At 44.1% G+C, this 21661-nt stretch overlaps 1 protein-coding gene across 8 annotated transcripts in view; it reads right to left on the bottom strand.

The window, feature by feature from the left end:
* Positions 1–21661, bottom strand: part of THADA (THADA armadillo repeat containing) — a 329451-nt gene that overhangs the window by 97774 nt on the left and 210016 nt on the right. For all 8 annotated transcript variants that reach the window (XR_009344817.1, XM_059134619.1, XM_059134620.1 and 5 more), the window contains one exon: positions 9549–9664. Coding sequence is in view for 7 of the 8 variants with exons in the window: in XM_059134619.1 (XP_058990602.1) it covers positions 9549–9664 (116 nt within the window). In the remaining variant the exon portion in view is untranslated. The remainder of the gene's footprint in view (positions 1–9548; positions 9665–21661) is intronic.

Raw genomic sequence — 21661 nt, 5'->3', positions numbered from 1 at the left:
CTGAACTGAAGGCAGAGGCTTAACTCTGAGCCACCCAGGCGCCCCTTGAACTTACTCTTAAGCTTCTATTTGAAGAAAGGATTCCACGGGACTAGAAGATCTCTAAATTCCCTTCCTGCTATAAATTCTGTGGCTCAGTGGTCCTCTTGGCACTGTTGAGAAGACAACAGGCAGGTGGTCTAAAATGCATACAACCAGCATCTCTACTCCCCTCACCAGCGGCCCAGGCAGGGAACAGGGGCTTCCAAGAGACAGAGATCTGGTTGATGGTTACTGGGGAGCTTTTGCTTACCACCAGGAGGGGCTGCAAATTGTGTTGATCACTGGGAGGGGCTGCAAAGATTTAATATACTCCTCAGTGTATCTCGTGTGCGTGGAGACAGCAGTGTACTTACCAGTATAAGCCTGAGCTTACTGACTTCCTTTTAACTCTTGGATCAAATCCAAATTCCTCTGGCTGACATTTAAGGCCTGCCACAACTGGTCTCTTATCAAGTCTTGTACTGCTCTCCAAAACATAGCGTGTCTCCTACAGCCCTCTGCCCTCACAGGTACCCAATATATCCCAGGCATTCCCTTCGGTGTGTCCTTGCACATGCTGTCCACAATCCTGACACGCTCTTTTCTCACCATATTTGGTGTTTCCAAATCACACCAATGCGCCAGGACCCATCTCGAATATTTAACTCTCCAAGAAAGCAAAGCCTTCCCTGACTATTCCAGTCCACACTGTTCCCCGAGTTCTTGTACTTATTCTACGTACTACAGAATTACAGCTTCTTCATGGACGTCACCGTTGGTTGTTTCACATGGATAAGCTCTCTTTTCAACTAGACTAAACCATTACTAAGCTCTGACAATAGAGACTCCATGATAAATGCCTAAAGTGGTTCCCATGATGTTGAACGCTGTGCTAAGATTCCTTCCTTTGTACTTGGGCAGTGAGACCTTCACAATTTATTTAGCAACACGGGCTTTCTATCAGTCTAAACTCAGTCATTCTCCAATCTAAGAAAATTAACCTTATCTAATAATTCCATCTCACCCAGCCTTTAAAGACGTTTCCCTGCTCCTAGAAGACTTCCTTCGGCAGCCTGGCCCCACAAGCCAGCTCCTGTAACACACTCTGACCTCATTTCGGAATTGACCAGATTCTTGTTTACAGTTAATTAAATCCATACCTGTCTTATTTACGTGGTTTTTGAAATAGGGACCATATCATTCATTTCTCTACTCCCTACTGTGTCCACGACACTGCTTTGTACTATTTGTGAAACTGAACTGGCTCCAATTCCTTGGGAATGGATCCATGTGTTGACTTACCCAAAAGACGGAGCATGTTACCTGCTAAAGGAAAAAAAATAAGCCACTATGTTAGTGTTTTACACAATATTACGAAAATGTGTTGAGGACACTTAAAGCCTGCAGTCCTTTGCAAGCCGGGCAATGACAGCATCGCCCAAATCTTCCAACAGCAATAACTCCATGAGCCAACAGCTACAAGTGGGGCAAAACAGACATTTCTGAGTCCTTTATCAAATTAATTGCCATTTCCAGGTTAGGTCTGCAGGTTTCTATATTTAAGAAGTAGAAAGCACCAGCAGTTGGCAGTGGAATTCTTGATGTGTAGTTGCATGAAAGGACTATTTTTATTTTTCACTGTAATATGGAGAAGCTTTGATCTTGGGCACCTTGCTCAAAGGCTCAGTTCCATATACTGATCTCTTGTGACTCCTTTTACCTGACTGGTTTCCATAAGCCCAGCCTGTCAACAAGAAATACCTCATATATTCTCAAGCTTCACTTCTTCTCAGACACCTTATTCCTTCAAGTCTTGACATATTTTTAAAAGGAATAGCTAATGAAGAAAATCTCTGGCACCCTGTCCATCGGTTTGGGTTGAAATGCGCTAACTTAATGGTTCTTTGTTTTTACAAAATACAAACAGGATCTTATCCCGAGATATCTTGACCTTAAATTTTTCTGAGAAGTCTGAAAGAGAAGCGGACACATGTCAACAAGCTTGGGTCTGAAAGACACCAACTTCATTTCTCTCATCTTTCAAATATGCATGAGGCACAAGGAGACTTGAAGGAGGCTGAGCTGAAGGACTCAGAGTGGTCCTAATGGGAATCTCTCTCCCCCATAAAATCTGGGGGTGGAAAGAAAAGCAATGTTGAAAAAGAGGGGATGCAAAGGGAGAAGTGGGAAAACTTTTATATTTAAAAAAAAAAAAAAAAAAAAGGGAAGAAAGAGAGTGAAGAAGAAACAAACCAAAAAAGCAAAAATCCAACCCCCAGCAATGCCTGGAAACTTGCTATGTAACTAACCATCCCTGTTCAGACTTGTCTCCCTTACAGTTTTGGCAGGGACCACACATGATAGCCTTAAAATGCCACATGAGCATCAGAATATTTTAACAATCCTTCTCGACTGGACGCTTTTCTATGGGCATGGGAGTGAAACAGCAACCTGCAGCTGTGGCAAAGGGCTGAGGTCTCTCTTCATTTCAAGCAGTTGCGAAAGGAGGACTCTTCTCCCTTTAGGGAGGGGAGCGACCCAGGAGGCGTGTGGGGTTTGGGAAGGGCGAAGGAATGGTGGGAAATGGTGTTTCTGCCTGGGAGGTGCAGGCACTTGTGCGAATCAATCTGGTGGTTAGGACATAGATGCTGTCTTCAGCTGTGAAGCAAAACAGAGTCCCAAACCAGCAATTCTGCAGCTGGCCACAGGTCCCCACACCCCTGGGGCAGGACTGGGATCGTTGTACAAACGCCAGTCCCAGCTCTGCTCTAGAAACCTATTTTCCTCACACATTTAAGTCCAAGGCCTTCAAGGAGCTTACCACTCTGCTTAGCTGGGCCTAGGAACTTAGAGAGAAAATAGGGAGAACGATGAGAGTACAGACCAAGGTGGTGGACAGGGACGGAGATGCACAAGTGGCTGGAGGCATGTACTGGAGAGATGGAGATGTGGACGAGGAGACCACAGAAGAGGGAAAAGGTGGGTGTCAGGAGCACTGATGGAGAGTGGAGAGTGGAGAGATCATAGAGCTGAAACTTTTTGCAAGTGAGAATCAACTTGAGGTAACAAATCATTAGGTCTAGTACAAAGGGTGGTCCTCAACAAACATTAGTGCCCTCCAACATTTCTTCTCCCCGTCAGGATGGTTTTACTCAAAACTTATTGCCCGAGCTTGCTTTCCTCATAGCCTTGGGATGTGTTCTTGTATTCCTGAGACCCTGTTTTTCTCACCAGAATATCAGGCTGTTGTTTTCAAAATGATAATACTCTCTGCGTGTCAACAAGCACTGGTCCTACCCTCAGCACTGAGGCCACTGGGATGGCTGCCTGGGGAAGGGAGTGTGGGCTCCCCATAGAAAGTGCTGGGGCCATGCAGCCCCTCCACGCAGGGCAACCCAGGGGGATGGGGAAAGAATTTCAGGCTGACACCTTTAGTGGTCTTAGCCTTTTCCTGTGTCCCCAAGCTCTAGCCTTTGAGAACAAGGGTGTGAAGGGGGAGTATTTCAAACAGGTGTGGTCCTGATGACCACAGTGAACCCTGGCCTTCAAATACATACTGTGTCCTGCGACCAGCAGCAGCAGAACTGCACGAGAACTCGTCAGATCATGCAGGATCTTGGGCACCAGCCCAGACCTACTGAATGAGAGTCTGCACGTTAAGGAGTTCCCGGGGTGATTCACATGCACATTAGGGTCTGAGGAGCACTGTTCTTGAAAATGCTTAACCTTTTGACATTCAGAAGTCTTGACATAAAAACACTGGACAGATGGAGGCAAGGGCAGGGGGGTGGGAGGGGCAGCAGAAGGAGCCCCACAAGGAGCAGGGAACTAAGTCCGTAGGATCTTACCTTTGCCCCGGTAGGCTGTGTGACAACAAATTCTCCAACTGCTCTGGGCAGCACTTTCCCATATATATGGGGATGGGAGTGGACTGCAAGCAACTTCAGGATTCCCTCTAGTTCTAAAGTGTGAGGTCCATGATTCCATTTGACAAGACTCTGTTTTGTTGCCCTCTCTACGCTGAAGTTTGGTTTTAATAGGTAGTTGCAGTATTTAATACAGCTTGGCTTATAGCAGGGCTCAGTAAGTATTTGTTGAAAGAAGTGATACAAATACGAGTCTATTCTCTTCAAGCTACTCCTCAAAAAACAAAAAGGAGCCGTAAGCTTCCAAGACAGTATACCACCCCAGAGTACCAGTATAGGCACTTCTCAGGGCAACGGACATAAGTTAAAATATCTTGCTAAGGCAGCTTTTAAGTAATCTATCTGGGAAATTCACTCGTATATGAAACTACACAGTGGCGTGGCCCCACATTCTGGAACATCTGTGGAACGAAAGTGTTAACAATTGTTATCTCCTGGGTAGCAGGCTGGAGTGATGGTCATTCCATTTTTCTTGAATGAGTCTATGGCCTCCCAAGAAAAGTCCAGGTGCCCTGTAACACGACTACAATTTCACTCAACACTCATCCTTCATCTTCTTTCTCAAGGCGATGGGAGACACAAGGATGCACAAAACCACATCGGTAGTTCTCCATCTGACTGCATTTTAGAATCTCCTGGAGAGTTTTAAAACTACCAGTACCTGGCTCACGCTCTCAATCAAAAAAATAAAAAATTCTGGAGGTGGAACCTGGCATCAAGTTTTAACACTTCTCTAGATGATTCTAATATGCAGCCATCAGCATGAGGAACTACTGACTGGAGTAAAAACTCACCATCAGCCAATCTGCACACTTCATAAATGCCAATACCCAGAGTCACAAACTCCAGAACTCTTTCCATCTTGTGAAAGTACAACTCTAGGCCCATTCAACACGATCTCCTCATTCCCTTTCCCCTAGCCCCTGTCAACCACCATTCTATTTTGTCTCCATGAATGTGACCACTGTCGGTATCTTACAGAAGTGGAATTATACGGCATTTGTCTTTCTGTGACTAGCTTCTTGCACTTAGCATGATGTCCTCAAAGTCCATCCATGTTGTAGCCTGTATCAGGATTTCCTTTCTTGTAAAGGCTGAATAATAACATTGTCCATATACACTGCATTGTTGATCCCTTCATCCATCAATGGACACTTAGGTTACATCTTCCTTTTGGCTGTTGTGTATACTGCTGCTGTGATCACGGGTGTACAAATATCTCTTCAAGACTCTGCTTTCAATTCATTTGGGTCTATACCCAACTGAATTGAACTGCTAGGTCATATGGTAATGCTATATTTAATTTTTTGAGGAAACGCCATGCTATTTTTCTTCATAGTGGCTATACCATAAAGAGTTTAAAAAAATAATAATAATAGCAGGGGCGCCTGGGTGGCTCAGTGGGTTAAAGCCTCTGCCTTTGGCTGAGGTCATGATCTCAGGGTCCTGGGATTGAGCCCCGCATCTGGCTCTCTGCTCAGTGGGGAGTCTGCTTCCCTTTCTCTGCCTGCCTCTCTGCCTACTTGTGATCTCTGTCAAATAAATAAATCTTAAAAAAATAATAATAATAGCAAATACTTTCATGATACTGTTATGTAAAAAAAGTGAAGCTCTAACTTATATATATAGTCAAGCCACAACTATGTTAAAAAAAAAAAAAGGCCCAGGAGCAAAGATGAAGTAAGTATATATAGAAAACCGTGAACTAACAATAGTGGCTTCCACTGGATGTTGGTAAGAGCAGACTGACAGTCTCCTCTTTTCCAAATTTCATACTTGCCTAACCTTCTATGATAAGCATACGCTACACTGATGATGAAGAAAAAAAAAGTGGAAAAACATTTCGTAGGGCATATTTTTCCTGCCGGTCATCATGTCATCCATTGCACTGAGCCTGACGGTTCAGTGAGTTCACCACATTTGTATGAAGGGAAACACACACACAATACCTCTTCCTTTTAAAACCAAATTGATTTCTGAAAAATTTTAAGCCCAATATAGTAATAATTCTAACTCTCGATCAAAATAGTAAGTCTTTTCTCCTCTTAGGCCTCTCTGACAGGGCTTTCAGAAAATCCTTCCTATTTAGGCAGGGCCTGTGGTCCAGCTGGGGCCGCAGAGCTGGGGCCGGCCGTTAGCCTCCCCAGGGCACTGCTGAGTGCCCTCCAGGGGTACCCGCGGCCAGCCTCTCCAGGCCCGTCAGCTACCCCAATGTGCACTCCGCTTGCAGCCTAGGTCGGCTTCCCTTTCCTTCAGTAGCTGAGGAACGGTGCTCACACCGTGAGAGAGACACTGACCTGGCGGAGAAGGGAGGCCTGGAGGCAAAAGGGGAAGGAACGTGAAGGATTAACGAGCTGACTTCCATAAAGATTTTGACATCTTGGAATGAAAAGCGGCCTGTAAGAGCAGAAGCCCAGGCCTCTACTCAGGCCACGTTGCCAGCTGGCTGTTCATCACCAAAAATTCCCCACAACTCCATGGCTATTGCTTAACCACCTCATATAAATCCCAATTAATCTTGCAAAGTCAAAACATAAATATATGACAAAAGTCTTTATTTTATGTGCCCTCAATTTCAGGGTCAAAATTTACAAAACCGAATTGATTATCCAGTGGCTCCAATACTTTTTTGTTTTTTTAAACTTTCTTTGGGAATAAAAAGACAAATAAGTGACACCCTCACTAATGCGTATGTACTTAGCGGACTGAAGGAACTCAGGCTAATAAATTGTAGAAGAAAAAAGGTGTCGGTGCTAAAATTTAAACTAGCTTTCTTTTTTTTTTTTTGGCAGTAACATTAATGTTTCATAGCTTATACTCAAAAGATACAGAAAAGCCTTAGTAGGCACAAAGGAACATTTATTCGTCTTTCATATGTAAATTGCTAGGGACAGAAAGAGCCTCTTGAGCAGGGGAACTGGGAATACTCCACATTGCAATGTCTTTCATGGGAAAGGCAGGTGATAATGTGAAATGGTGGTCGGCTTCGAGAAGGGCCCATCAGGACCCAGAATGGGCTCCTGTGAGCATGGAGGTATTAGTGCACGCACTCACCTCCCAGGGCAATGACCTCAAAGGACCTCAGGGACAAGGCAGGCATGTCTCACAGGACAGGCTGAAACTTCGTCATTTACGTTCAGTGTTCTCCTTTCCTGTTCAGGAACCTCAAGGTTATCATGCTAATGACGTGGATAATACAGAGAAACTGATACATGGCTTTAGAAGGGATGGTGCTCTGCCAGTGTGTTTTCCACCCAAACTTTATTTCAGGTTCTGAACACATCCTGATTAACACAGTAAAAGTGCGTGGGGAGCAAGAGGAAGCCTGGTGTTAGGAACCACCTACAGACTACCCACAAAGTATAAAGTTCACACTTGGATCATAAAGAGTGGACTGTACTGGAAACATAAAAGTGGCTTTCCTGGACTCTGGGCAAGGAAGTTCGTGGAAACACAGTGAACTGCGGTGATTCATGCTTTTGTTTTCTAGGGCTGAAAAAATCATGGAGAAAAATAAGAGAAGGTGTGTGTGTGTGTGTGTGTGTTGGGGGTGGGGTAGTGATGATGCTGAAAGCCTCACAGGAAAATTGCAATAGGGACCAGAGGGAAAGTTAAAAGAGGACAGGAGGACCCCTCCAGCTGAAGAGGAGGCTGATGGCAGCTTGGTCATCCATCTTCAGGCACTGACCCCATAGCATGAAGGTCCATTCAGAGGGTTGGCCTGTGACACCATTTCCTCCTTTCCGTCCAACAAGAAGGGAGAAGCCAGTAGAGGTTGAATTTCTATGAAACCCATGAAGGGGCAGCAGTCTAAGGGGCAGAAATGCCTATAAAGCACTTGCAGAACAGGAAATTTAGGATTCTGTCTTGGGGTGAGCCTGGCTAAAAGCAGAGGTTTCATTCAATAGCATGGCTCCTGGAGAGCCCTGACTTCCTGATCCCTACACACAAAACCTAGGAGGACCTGGCCGGCTACTGATAAACAGAAGAGAGCACAAATGTGATCACAGTTCCCTATTCTCCCAAGAAAGGCAGCCTAGGGGAGTTACCTCCCCTAGCCACACAGAAGGCAATGATACTAGCTCAGTCAGAGAATCAGTTTATGGCCAGTCAACTCCTGTTCTCTACATGAGAGAGAGAAAACACAGACTGGTCTAAAAAACGAGAGCTAACCATCTCTCCATCAGTATCTGTCCAGAGCTATAGGTGCTTAGACAATACGTGGAGACTCACACAACCACACACCGAGAAATCCTTCAATGGCTCCCTTTCACCAAGAGGTTTCCTTGAGGAGCTTTCACTGTGTGGCCTCCGTGGATTTCCGTAGCCTCGTGTACCTTCTACTAGGTTCCAGAAGAGCTGACTTGTTTACCACTCTCCATGTTTGCCATGCCATGTCACACAGCCACATCTTTGCTGCTGACATTACCAGAGCCCAGAATGCCTTCCGTGCCCTGGCCACTTGCCGAAATGTTGCTCATCTCTGGAAGGCCCTTTGCTGCCCCTCCTCTGGGCTACTCCTGGGCTCACTACACACACTTTTTATTTCCCTTGCCATATGTGATGACAATTATTTATTTACACATCTTTCTCACCTCCTGGATTTGAGTTTCTTGAAACCAGAGCTAGTTTTTCTCTCTCTTTGCATCCCTTCCATCTCCTAACACAAAGGTCAGTGTGCAGCTGGTGTTGGACAAGACTTTGTTGGATTACAGTGACTTGTGGGCCTGTACTGCCTGTTTCCTGCCTTCGCATATAAGGTGGAGAACCAACAAAAGTGAGCGAAGGGACATTTTTTGAAAAACGAAAAGGCTGGTACGTTAGACAATCAATACATTGATTTCTAATCGAATGCAAGATACTTTGGCATGGAATGTGGTGGCCTGTGGGCCTCTTGTGCTGGAATGTACAGAGGACATACAGGGGGCCCTTGCAGTAACAATGTGCAACCAATATCAGAGTCTTGCAACATGGGTTTGACCATATTGTTACAAAGAGAACTCCCTGTGTTTTGAATGAAAGATTCTTTTTATTCCCTCTTTCACATAGTAAATGTCCTAAGTTCTAGAATAAATGAAGAACAGCGAGAATGAAAAAACAAATGTCCCCACCCTCCTTTGCCTCGATCATTCAAGCTATTCTCCTGCCTACCTAGAAAGAGGGCAATCTGTACGTCTTTTTCTTGTTCATGCTGTACTGGTCTCTCTGTACCTGTTCAAGTCTTACCCCAATCTCTAATCTATGAACTGCCGTGGCACCTAAGAGTTTGCACCACATGATTGAGTCAATTACTGCCTTTTACCGCCATGATATTTGACACAGGGCTGGGCACATGGCAGGTATTAATAAAAACAAGCTGATCGGTGGACTGATAAAAGGCCATATTACAAGTCCCACAGCCATATAGCCGTTTCAGAAAAACTGTCAAGAAAATATTTTTCTTTCTTTCCCACAACCCAAAGTTCTAAAAAGATAAATACTCCAATAAGTTTAGAAAACTCATGCCAATAACTTTTTAAAACTCCCACAACTAGAAACAGCCATTCTCCAATGTATCCCTAACCCCTGATAACTCCTTACTCATGTGGGGTTTTAACATACCTCTTGGCCAGCCAGAGTTTGGCTCTGGTACAGACAGCAACGTCAGCCAGCTCCTGCTGAAAGTCTGTATTCAGTCTGTACTTGGAGTCTGTGCAGGCTTGTAACAAATGAAAAACCTAAACCAAAAAGGAGAAAAAAGCAACATCCTGCTGTGAAAATATATTTTTCCTAAATGTTCAGTTCCTCCCCATTAGGTTTCCTCAAAATATTCCCCTCAAAGGAAATAGACACCTGCAGAATGGGGCTCTGGTCTCCACGCAGGAAGCAAGCTGGTTTGGGAGGACGTAGCAAGTGGCAGGAAACCTAAGCCCTCCGTCCCTACCTCTGCTCTGGGTCCCCCTGCGCAATTCCAAACAAGGGTGACTACTCAGTGACCAAACACTCATTTGATATAAGAGCTTATTAGTTCCAACAGCCTATCAAGTGATTTTAGCAAAGAAAGGCAAACACCTTGCTCTCTGTGACCTGTCTAACATGAAAAAAATGTGCGTTGTCAAGTCAAAATCTCACGGCAGAGGAAAAATCAACAGTCTCACAGTCCAAACTGGTTTGTGGGTTGGGTTTATCAGAACAGTCTTGGCCAAAGAAGCAGGCCACGACGATGCATGCCTTTGCAAACACGAATGGTGATATCTATAAACGATCTTGATTTTTTTCCACAGTTTTTCACCAAGACATGGAGTGAAAGCAGCAAAACAGACACAAGCTACTCTCACTCTGACACGACATGATGTAGGAGAACTGGGCAGAGAAGGACAGATCATCTAGTTGCCTCCACTTAGAATGAAGGCCGCAGATTCAGCAAACACATGACCGTGTGTGTATTTGTGTGCACGGCTCATGTAAGCATGTCTGGGTTCACACTCAGTGATGACACCAACAACACTCTGTGAGGAGTCCAAAGCTGCAGCAGAGAGAGAGGACTAAGGCACAGATAAGCTCCTCTGACCTTAGCCAGGGCCAAGGAGTGTGAGGACGCATGTCAGAGAGCTCCTTTGGTCTCCTCATCTCAACCAAGCGGAATCAGTGAGCGGAGCAAAGCCAGTACGCATAAACACGCCGAGAACTTGGAAAGTCCATTTTAATAATCAGTTTGCTTCCCTTCCCTATTGCATCCTTCACCGGAGCTACAGGTGACTCTTTCAAAGCGACGAGATTTAGCTTTTTCTTCTCTTCCTCTCCAGCCGATGAGGAGTCTAAGCGAGAGTTAAATAGGGAGGCAAATAATGAGAAGAAGCAAGAGGCCAAGACAAAAGAGATCCAGAATCATCAGAGCCTGAACAAGAATGAGCTAGCAGTTTTCCTGGATCAGGCGTCTGCAGTCACCAACAACAAATTGTGTAGAGAATTTTTTTTTTTAATTGTGATTACTTTACTATATGTAAGTACTTTTTTTGGGGGGGTGGGGTCTAAACAGACCTAATTGTGTAGGAGAATGCACACAAGTCCCAATGTAGAGACTGAAAATGCTTTCTCTAATAATGGATCTGTTATTTCAGAGGCAACAGATCAAGTATCACTACTTCACCACACCCCCGCAGGGACCCAAACCGCCCGTCGTGAAGTCTGGAGAAATGGGTCTGGCTGGGGCTTCTGTTCTTCTGTGGTGACTGCCAGAGTGAAAAAAACAGCTCCTTCTGCCCGAATCCCCGCTCTCCTGACAGAGCTGGCAAAGTCACTGGGCCTTGCTTTACTTTCCTCCACAGCTGCACAAAACCAACCACCAGGGCTTTTCATGGTGTCACAGAATCGTAATTAATCAGCAGACACCAGCAAAATACATGACTGTGGAATTTACTTGTAAAGAAACCTGTGAGATTTTCGAATGCCTCTCATTTAGAAGCAATCACCTCAAAAATAACTCCTGATGGATGTTTAAACTTAGTCCTATATTTGCTCACCTTGCTTGGCAAAAACAAGGCTGTTTTTGAAACGCTTGGTAGCTCTGGTTTATGAAAATCAGCCTCCAGGTCCATCAATTCTGTCACCTTGGGCACAACCCAGACAACAATTGTGATCCTGGTTATTCACCAGGAACAGAGAGCGATCTATTTACACAGGGCAACTGCAGAGGGAGGTACACTTACGAGAACCACGGTGGAAGGAAGCATGGAGGAGAGACAGGGCGAGGAAGTGGAAGGCAGGGCACAGAAGTCAAGGGAAAAGTGGGCAAGAAGGGGAGGAAGGGGAGAAGACGGAGGGAGGGGAGGAAAGGACGGTCTTGTAGGTCTAGGTGTGGAACAGGTTACTGTGTTTGAGATCATTTTTTTTCTTCAAGAAAATTAATGACTATATTTGAATACACGGCTATCTTCCCCTGACATTTAGAGGGTCTGTTTTAATTTGTCCAAGAAAAATGAGGCCATCCTTTGGTGTGAAGTCCAGACATGGGGCCAGGCCTCTGGAAATATGGTCCAAGGTCAGGTCCAGGAGCCCCAGGCAGCTCCCAGGAAGGGTTATCTGCCCATCAGTCGGAAAAGACTACGAGGGCAATTCCTCCTGCGTTCCCCCTTCTCCGAAAGTTCTGCGCCAGGAGAACCTCTGGGCTAGGAGCGTGGACTAGGCCAGGCCTGGAATAACTTGCAGTACAGGACCACACTGAACCAAACAGAGATACTGAAACTGTGCGACCAACTGAATGCATGTGAGAGCTCCGAGAAGGGAAGTGTCATTTTAGGTCTCCCAAATTTGCAATATGATTCAAATATTCAGTCCACAGATATTTACTAAACAACTACCAGGCATGGTCCTAGGAGTGTCAGCACAGAACACACGAGCACCTGTTCCCCGCAGCTTACACTCTAGTCACGGGTAAGTGGAAAATCCATAGCTTCCTCGCCCCTGCCTGGTCTGGATGTACGACCTACATGGCAGCATCACCATCCCCATCCTCTTCTGCTTGACCTCACCCTTGACCAAGCTCGGCACACAGCAGGAATGCAACAAGCGTCTGCTGAATTGACGTCGCGCTGCGGTGCCTCTTCGTATACCAACGCTGCCTGTAGGACACGTGCCCTTGGGTTTGGTGAGCTCCTGCAACCCCGACTAAGGAGTGGAAACACCACTGCACTCTTTGCTGCAGTAGGGAGAGCAGGGAGGCTAGGTCAGTAGTGGAAATGCAGCCCTACAGGGTGAGCAGCAGGTGGCACAGGCTTGGGAGCCAGGTGGACATGGTGTAGAACCAGTTACTAGCTATGGGGCTTGGGGCAACTTATTTAACCTCTGCTTCCTCGGTAAACAGTATATAACAGTCTCTGTTATAGGGCTATAGAGAGATTTAAAGGAATATATGGTACTTGGCACCCATTAGGCACCTGATAAAAATGTTAGTTCTCTTCCTTTTTCTGTCTGCCCCTTCCCTTCTAGCCCCCATTCCAAAAATAAACATTCAGAGAAGGCTTTGCAGAAAAAGTCATATTCCTATTTGGCCCTTAAACAAATCTGGTCAGAATCCAGGGAAGACCACGCAAGCAGAGAGGAAACTGAATTATAAAAAAAAAATATTAAAGGGTATTAAAATATCAGTATTGCCAACAAAAACAACAAACCTTAATGTAAATTGTGGACTTTAGTTAATAATGATGGGTCAATACTGGTTCATTGATTGTAACAAACATACCCTTCTAATGCAAGATATTAAAACAGGAGAAAACTAGGGAGGAAAAGGAGTATGTGGGAACTCTCTGCTCAGTTTTTCTGTAAATCCCGAAATTGTTCTTAAAACATCCTATGAATGGAAAGAAAATATTAGGACTGCTCGGGGACAGCAAGTAGTTGTGTATGGCGAGAGCAAAGTCAAGGGTGTGCAAGGCGGTAGGAGACACAGCTGCAAAGAGGGGTCAGGTTGGAATGAGGATCTAAAAAGCACCACCAAGGGACCTCTGTTCTGCAGGCGGCACAGGCCTCTTTAGAGACAGTGCTCACATAATCAGATCTGGAATTTGGAAAGGAAAGGTCAGGGCATTGTGGAGGCTGGATAAAAAGGGGCAGGATGACCAAGATTGCTATCAGTCTAGACTACAGGTGGTCAGGGTCAAAGCCAGAGGCTGAAAGCCAAGGATGGCAGTGGGCCCAAAGTGGCTGCAGATGTTTTCTTCAACCTGCACAGTATTATTTTTAAACTGCCACTTATGAACTGGGAGATTTCACACCAAAATCATCCTGATTTCCAACTTCTTCTGAAACATTAGAAGACCTGGGGACCGCAGGCCCATGCTCCTACACGGTAACAGGCATCTGTGGGGGTGGGTTCACTGCCATGCCACAACTGCCTGTTACTCATGGGACTAAGGTGGAGTATCAGTGTCATTTATCACTGCTTTCTTGCCTTTTTTTTTTTTTTTTTTTTAACTTTTGGAGAATCAAGAAGGAGGAAAGTTAAGTATTTATTGAACCCAAATATCTATCAAAACTTTAAAAACAAAGGATTGGACCAAGAGGGCTGTGTGTTTATGACAGCCCCCCTCATTCACTCATCTGCTTGGTGCTGATAGGACTCTGATTTTGTGAAAGCCCCAATCTAGATGGTAAGAAGAATGGAATGGAGAGGAAAAGGATACACTTGAGAGCCATTTGAGAAGCTAGGGGTGCCTGGGTGGCTCAGTGGGCTAAGCCTCTACCTTTGGTTCAGGTCATGATCTCAGGGTCCTGGGATGGAGCCTGGCATCGGGCTCTCTGCTCAGTGGGGAGACTGCTTCCCCCTTCCCTTCTGCCTACTTGTGATCTCTCTCTGTCAAATCAATCAATCAATCAATCATTAAAAAAAAAAAAAAAAAAGGAAGAAGAAGAAGCTGGAGAAGCAGGATTTGGCAACTTGGCATTTAGACGTGGAGTTGAAGGTCAGAAAAGAGCCTCTTCACTCAGGCAGTCGGTGATGGAAAGCCATCGTCCAAGACAGGGACGACAAGGGAACATGCAGGTTTGGGAATGAGGGAAGGGGAACTCAGGAGTTTGGTTAGGAACACCCGTGTGGTGACTGCTCTAGTCAGTGGTAACTTATCTCACACAGCAAGAAATCTTTCGAGAGTGAAAAGAAGCTCTATGAATGAACACCATGGGACGCGACGAAGCAAGGCAGAGGGTTGCCTCTGGCCTCTGCAGGCCCTTGGAGAAAGACTAGAGCGGACTTAGAGATGTCTTCAGCAAAAGCAGCAGCAGAAAGCTTTGCTGACCTAAGGCGGTTGTGAGACGGAGAAAAAGAAAGCACATGTCAACAACTAGGCACACACCAGCAGCCCTGCCCATGACTGTCGTGGGCAACGGGACCACGAGGGGTGCCCTCAGAGGGGAGGCCGGGCAGCAGAGGGGAGTGGGCTAGCGTTCTTGCCCGAGATGCAAGCCCTGATGAATCTCTGGAGGACTGAAGGAAAATCTAGAGAACCTGCAAGCAGTTCCTCTTTGCCCACTCCAACCACAGAGAGAATCGGGGCAGCCCCCAAGCATGTGTGTAAAGCACAGGGCCCATTTGGGCAACTCTAAATCTTAAAAGCGACTTCACAAGAGCAAATATAATGCTCTTTGAATAAATGCCACAGGACTGAAAAGGGTCATGAGGCAGATCCCTGAAAAAACTTGCACCGCACCAGTAAAATATGTCTGGTTTACGCTGCTAGACTAAAATAGTGACCTGTGTTAGACAAGATCAAGATGATATATGGCTGTTTGGGAATGCAACGCTGAGATGGGTTTTCCTCTTCACCAAGCATGGCTTCTAGGCAATTTTCCCCCTTATAAAATCAACAGCAGCTGAGCTCCAGAAACAGCAGGATCCAGCAATAACAGGCCCAGGTTAGGCAGGCTGTGAAAAAGGACAACTCCAAAGAGAAAAGAGGCGTTCATTTCAGAGGTCAGATACAAATCAGCTTCTGTGTACTGTAATCATTAACAATCTCAAACTCTGCGGATCGACGAATCTATCCACTTTCTGCAGCTGTATTTTTCTAAAAACATATCCTCTTCTTCATTTGCAGCATGCAGACTTCGGGAGAACGCTTTTGTCCCTATCACACTCAGCCAAGTATAAAATTTCTGGATCTGCCATTTTTGCCTAGGCTTCTTTCTGCGCTGCTCCAACCCCCACAGCTAAGTCAGAGCCACATTTTTCCAACCCCAGTGTTTACACAGGATTTTATTTCGGCTGGTAAAACATCTGTATTTTTTCAGGGACTTAAATAAATGATCTATGCCGGGAATGTACAGTATAGGGTGATGTCAGGCCCCCTTTTTCTCTCGACTCACTGGGCAGAACAGGCAAACATTGTTTCGGCCTGTAGCTGGGAATGTGAATATTTATCCTGTCGACTTAATTCATACAAACAGAACGAAAGGCAGGCAGGCAGAAGTATTTTATGGCTTTAAGTCAGGCTGAAAGTGGGGAAGGGTGTGAGAAGGGGGTGACAGAGGGAGGAATCTCAACTTTCTAATTCACAGAAACACACTTAATCATGTAAATGCGGAGAAAGAGATACAGCAAAAATTATTTAAAAGGTGGACTGCATTAGTATGTGTTTATAGGTGGTGGGGGGGGTAGGAGATGGGAAAGTGAGAGACAGAAGAGTTTTCTAACTTCTATTTCCTTCCTAATCATTACAGTAAGGGTTAGGATATAACTGTTTTCTGCTTCAGGCCTATTAATCTTATCCCCATCCAGACCACAGGCTTCTCAGGGCATCCCTCTTAGCCTCTGACTTCCACCCAGCAGGCAATGGTGCTCATTGGGTATCTGCCTATGTCATCTATACAGACAGCTCGGCATCTTTTTCTTTTCTTTCTTCTTCTTCTTTTTTTTTAATCAACAGCCCCATGGACGGGAGGCATGACCCTGGGACACTTGAGCTACTCAACCTGGTCATCCCTACAAGAAAGGGCTTGGTGGGCATGTGCCACCCACAGTTACCCACCAATGCTAGAGGACAGGCTGGGAAGCATTTCAAGTGGTTGCGCCTCCAAACCTCAACTTGTTTATCAGATGAGAACACATCCTTCAGAAGGTCTTGGTAAGTTCCCAAAAGGTGATACTTGGCTGTGTTGTGCTGTTGCTGCCAGGAAAAGGGTGCTAATTCTGAAGCGTGATTACTTCCTAGCTGACACTGGCTCGGGGAAGAGAATTGCAGTAAACAGGCCCCTGAATCTCTTTAAGGACTAAAATGTACAAAAACACAAAGTGTGTAGGGGCCTGAAAAGTCACTTTGTGTGTCAATGCTTTCCCTCCTTTCTATTAACACTCCCCTGTTCTAGTACAAGAACCAAAGATCCTATGCCTAGAAGATGAAAACAACTCATTGGTCCCTACCTCCAAAGCTTATTTTACACATGGCTGCAGAGAAACTTCCTTAAAGCCCTGATTGTATCACTCCCAAGTTCCAAATCCTTCAACAACTTCCAACCGCCTAAAGAATTTGCTAGGCACTGAAGTCTTGACCTACCTTTCTGGTTTTTACCTCCTTTTTCCTCCACTTCACATACCTATTTTGTGGCTAAATGGGACAATTTCCCATTCCTGACAACTTACAAATGTTTTTCTGTCCAGAATGTTCCTTCTGTTTCTCCCTCCACCACCCTCTCCAATTCTACCTATTGAAATTCCTTTCATACTGTAAAGGCTCAGCGAACACCACCCCCTCCATAAAACCTTCCTCAGCTTTCATCAACCGCCATCTCTCTCCCCGCCACCAACACATACTCTTTTCTTACTCAGAACCCAATAGCTCATTTCATTTGATTAAAAAAAAAAATTTTTTTTTTTAATCTTGTCATCATGGTTCTCAACCTACAATTGAGAAGTACAGCTTTCCCAAAGTACAGCTCTTTGAAGGCAAGGACTATGTCCTGTTCTTCACAGTCCCTGGGGCCCCAAGGATATGTAGCTTTGTCTGGTGGAGAGAGGGGCTCCATGAATGGAGCATTTATTGATTTGGAATTGTTCCATGCCTCCTTGCCATGGGTGGCAGGGGCAGAGCCTATGTTCACAGCAGCAGCCAGGTACTAAACCTGACCTCTCTACACGTGCCCCACGCAAAGGCACTGGGAGTACACAGTATTAATAAGAGAGTGAGTATTCATTTGTCTTAGATTATCTCTAGCCTGGTGCTCCAAATTTTACAGTGCAATTAGGGATCCCCTCACCCAGAAGAAGCATCAAGGGTCCCAAGCTACTGGGTAAGAGTGAGGTTTAGAAAGAGATGTCAAAGGTATTCAGTGATAACCCAACATCCCAACAAAAGCTTGCATATAAAGCATTAATTTATTAGGGCACCTGGCTGGCTCAGTCAGTGGAGCATGCGACTGTTGATCTTAGCGTTGTGAGTCTGAGCCCCACACTGGGTGCAGAGATTGATTAAAAATAAAATCTTTAAAGAAAAACAAACAATTTACTAAACACGGATATAATATCTGCTCTAATCAAAGAGTTACTAACTTTGGAACACAGATACCTTTCTGTAAAGCTACATACAAAGTATTTTTTTTTTTTTAAGATTTTATTTATTTATTTGACAGACAGAGATCACAAGTAAGCAGAGAGGCAGGCAGAGAGAGAGGGGGAAGCAGGCTCCCTGCTGAGGAGAGAGCCCGATGTGGGGCTTGATTCCAGGACCCTGAGGTCATGACCTGAGCCGAAGGCAGAGGCTTAACCCACTGAGCCACCCAGATACCCCAAAGCTACATATAAAATGTTTTAAATGACAAATTATTTATTTGTAAAATAAACCCCAGTTTAACTTATTTAGGAAGCTTTATTATACTTGCCAATTTATCTTTTCTATCTATCTGGATCTTCAACTATTGAGTTTCCTTAAAGACAATACTGAGATCAATAAGCATCTCTTTGAGGTACGAAAACTTATTACTGCAAAATAACATGGATAATTTGTTCACTCAAGACAGTTAACTTTAGCAATACAGGAGGAAGGAAGCTGGTAGTGGAGTAAATGAAACAATATTAGTTATAAATCAATAACTGTTCAAGCTGAGTGACGGGTACAGGAGATTCATTATATTATTCTGTCTACATCTGTGTATATTCAAATTTTTCCATAATAAAAGTTTTAGAAAAAGGCTTTAGGAGAGAAGGAGGGAAAGAGAAAAGAAAACAGCTACAGGACATAGAGATGCAATAAGTTTAAAAAGCTTATAATCCAGTATAGGAAGTAAGTTATGTACATAAATAAATAAAATGCATAAAATCCAAGAGAGAACACTAAGCACTGTAAGGGAGAGGACTGAGGGTCCAGAAATAAATTTGCAGAAATAGATTCAGAGAATGGTAAAAGTGACATTTAAACAGTAGTGAAGAAACAGACTTATTAACAAAGAGTCTAAGACAACCAACTGGGGGAACCCTCTTACACTGTTGGTGGTAATGCAAGCTGGTGCAGTCACTTTAGAAAACAATACGGAGGTTCCTCACAAAGTTAAAAATAGAGCTATCCTATGATCCAGCAACTGCACTACTGGGTATTTACCCCAAAGACACAGAAGTAATGAAAAGAAGGGGCACATGCACCCTAATGTTCATAGCAGCAACGCCCACAATAGCCAAAATGTGGAAAGAGCTGAGATGCCCTTCAACAGATGAATGGATAAAGAAGATGTGGTGCATATATATAATGGAATATTACTCAGCCATCAGAAAGGATGACTACTCAACTTTTATATCAACATGGATGGAACTACTTATTCTAAGTGAAGTAAGTAGAGAAAGTCAATTATCATATGGTTTCACTTATTTGTGGAACATAAGGAATAGCATGGAGGACATCAGAAGAAGGAAGGGAAAAATGAAGGGGAACAGAAATCAGAGGGGGAGACAAACCATGAGACTATGGACTCTGGGAAACCAATGGAGGGTTTGTTTGAGAGGAGAGGGGTGGGGGGATGGGTTAGCCTGGTGATGGGTATTAAGGAGCACACATATTGCATGGAACACTGGGTATTATATGCAAACAATGAATCATGGTACACTACATCAAAAACAAACGATGTGGGGAGCCTGGGTGGCTCAGTGGGTTAAGCCTCTGCCTTTGGCTCAGGTCATGACCTCAGGGTCCTGGGATCCAGCCCTGCATCAGGCTCCTGCTTGGCAGGGAGCCTGCTTCCCCCTCTCTCTCTGCCTGCCTCTCTGACTACTTGTGATCTCTATCAAATAAATAAATAAAATCTTTAATAAAAAATAAACTAACGATGTACTGTATGTGAAAAAACTAATGATGTACTGTATGGTGACCAATATTTTTTTTTAAAGATTTTATTTATTTATTTGACAGAGATCACAAGTAGGTGGAGAGGCAGGCAGAGAGAGGAGGAAGCAGGCTCCCTGCTGAGCAGAGAGCCCGATGTGGGGCTCTATCCCAGGACCCTGAGATCATGACCTGAGCCGAAGGCAGAGGCTTAACCACTGAGCCACCGAGGCGCCCCAGACCAACATTAAAAAAAAAAAAAAAAAAAAAAGGTGGCAAACTGAGAAAAAAAAGACAACTAACTAGGTCTTATGGAAATAATACAGCTGGATCCTTACCCAAAGCCTTGCACTGAAATAAATTCTGGATGGAGGAGTTAATCAAACATAAAAAAGAAAAGAAAAAAAAGAAAGTAAACTATAAAAGTGCTAGAAGAAAACAAGAAAATATTGTATAATCATAAGGCAAAAACAGGCTTTCTAAGAATGAAACAAAGTCACACACACACACACACAAAAGACGTATAATGTCAACATAACAACTGAAATCTTTTGTATACCAAAAATTACTAGAAATTTTTGAAAGTGAAAAACAAGGGGTAAAACATTTGCTAATTCCTTTAAAGAATAAACCTCTTTCAAATCAGTAACAAAAATGAAAGTAATGGAATGAAATATGATGGAATTACAAGCTTTCACCATTCATAGCACCCTTACACCTCAATAATTTTTTCATGGTGCCTCTAGGCCAAAATAAATACCTAATAGTTCCATTTACTAAGTAGTAAGATCCAAACAACCTAATAAATATTTATGCCATAACAACTTAGAAACTGAAAAAATAATATACATACGTTGAAAGAAAAAATACTCTGATTTCATTCTTTAATAACCACGATTACTTACTAATGATATGTGTGTGACTGCTGGGTACTTCACAACTTCCCAACCCTCGGAATCACTGGACTCCACCACCCATATTCCTGGTCCATACTGATTTTCCCATGGTGCTTGCTTTCTACCACAGCAACTCTCAAATACTCAACTTTACAAAGATATATGGAATCATCAGAAGGAGTGCAGTGTGAGCTAATGTTGATAACTGTAAATTATTTCAAGCCAGTAGTTCACACAGTTTCTCACAGATGGCAAGTGTCACTGGGCTGCTCACAAAAATTTAAAATATCCCATAGCACTTTGGCACACACTTTGGGAACTGCAAATATTTATCAAGGAATATAAATAAGCAATTCACAGATGAAATACAAATAGCCAATAAACACATGAAGAAACGTTTAATTTTATTAATCGTTAAGGAAATGCAATTAAAATAATTTTTTTAAGGGTAGGACCCAATTAATTACTGGGTAAAACAACAGACACTCTCATTCATCATTGGTGGGAGTATAAATCATCACACTCTTCTGGGGGGTTAATCACCAGGGCCATTTTGTTGCACATACAAGGTATTCTGTATAAATGGTAACCCCCAGAGCTGGACAAAGCAGCAACTTGGAAGTCTGGTGGTTGCTATCAAAATGGAAAACAGGTACTTTCCCAGTCTTGCAATGCCCACTTCTAGGAATTTAGTTCACAGAAACACTATGGGCAAAGATACAGATGCCCAAGGATGATCTTCAGCAGCACTGACTGGAACCGGAAAATTTAGAAACAGCAAGTAGAGGATCAGTTGAAAAAATTATGGGGTATTTCTTTAAGTATCCCATCATATATGGTGAAGAGAAAGAGGCATTAAAAGTAAGTTACAGGGGCGCCTGGGTGGCTCAGTGGGTTAAGCCGCTGCCTTCAGCTCAGGTCATGATCTCAGGGTCCTGGGATCGAGTCCCACATCGGGCTCTCTGCTCAGCGGGGAGCCTGCTTCCTCCTCTCTCTCTGTCTGCCTCTCTGCCTACTTGTGATCTCTCTCTGTCAAATAAAT

This window comes from Mustela lutreola, chromosome 9 (genome assembly GCF_030435805.1).
Source record: "Mustela lutreola isolate mMusLut2 chromosome 9, mMusLut2.pri, whole genome shotgun sequence".
Lineage (NCBI taxonomy): Eukaryota > Metazoa > Chordata > Mammalia > Carnivora > Mustelidae > Mustela > Mustela lutreola.
This window is presented reverse-complemented; position numbering and strand designations above follow the sequence as displayed.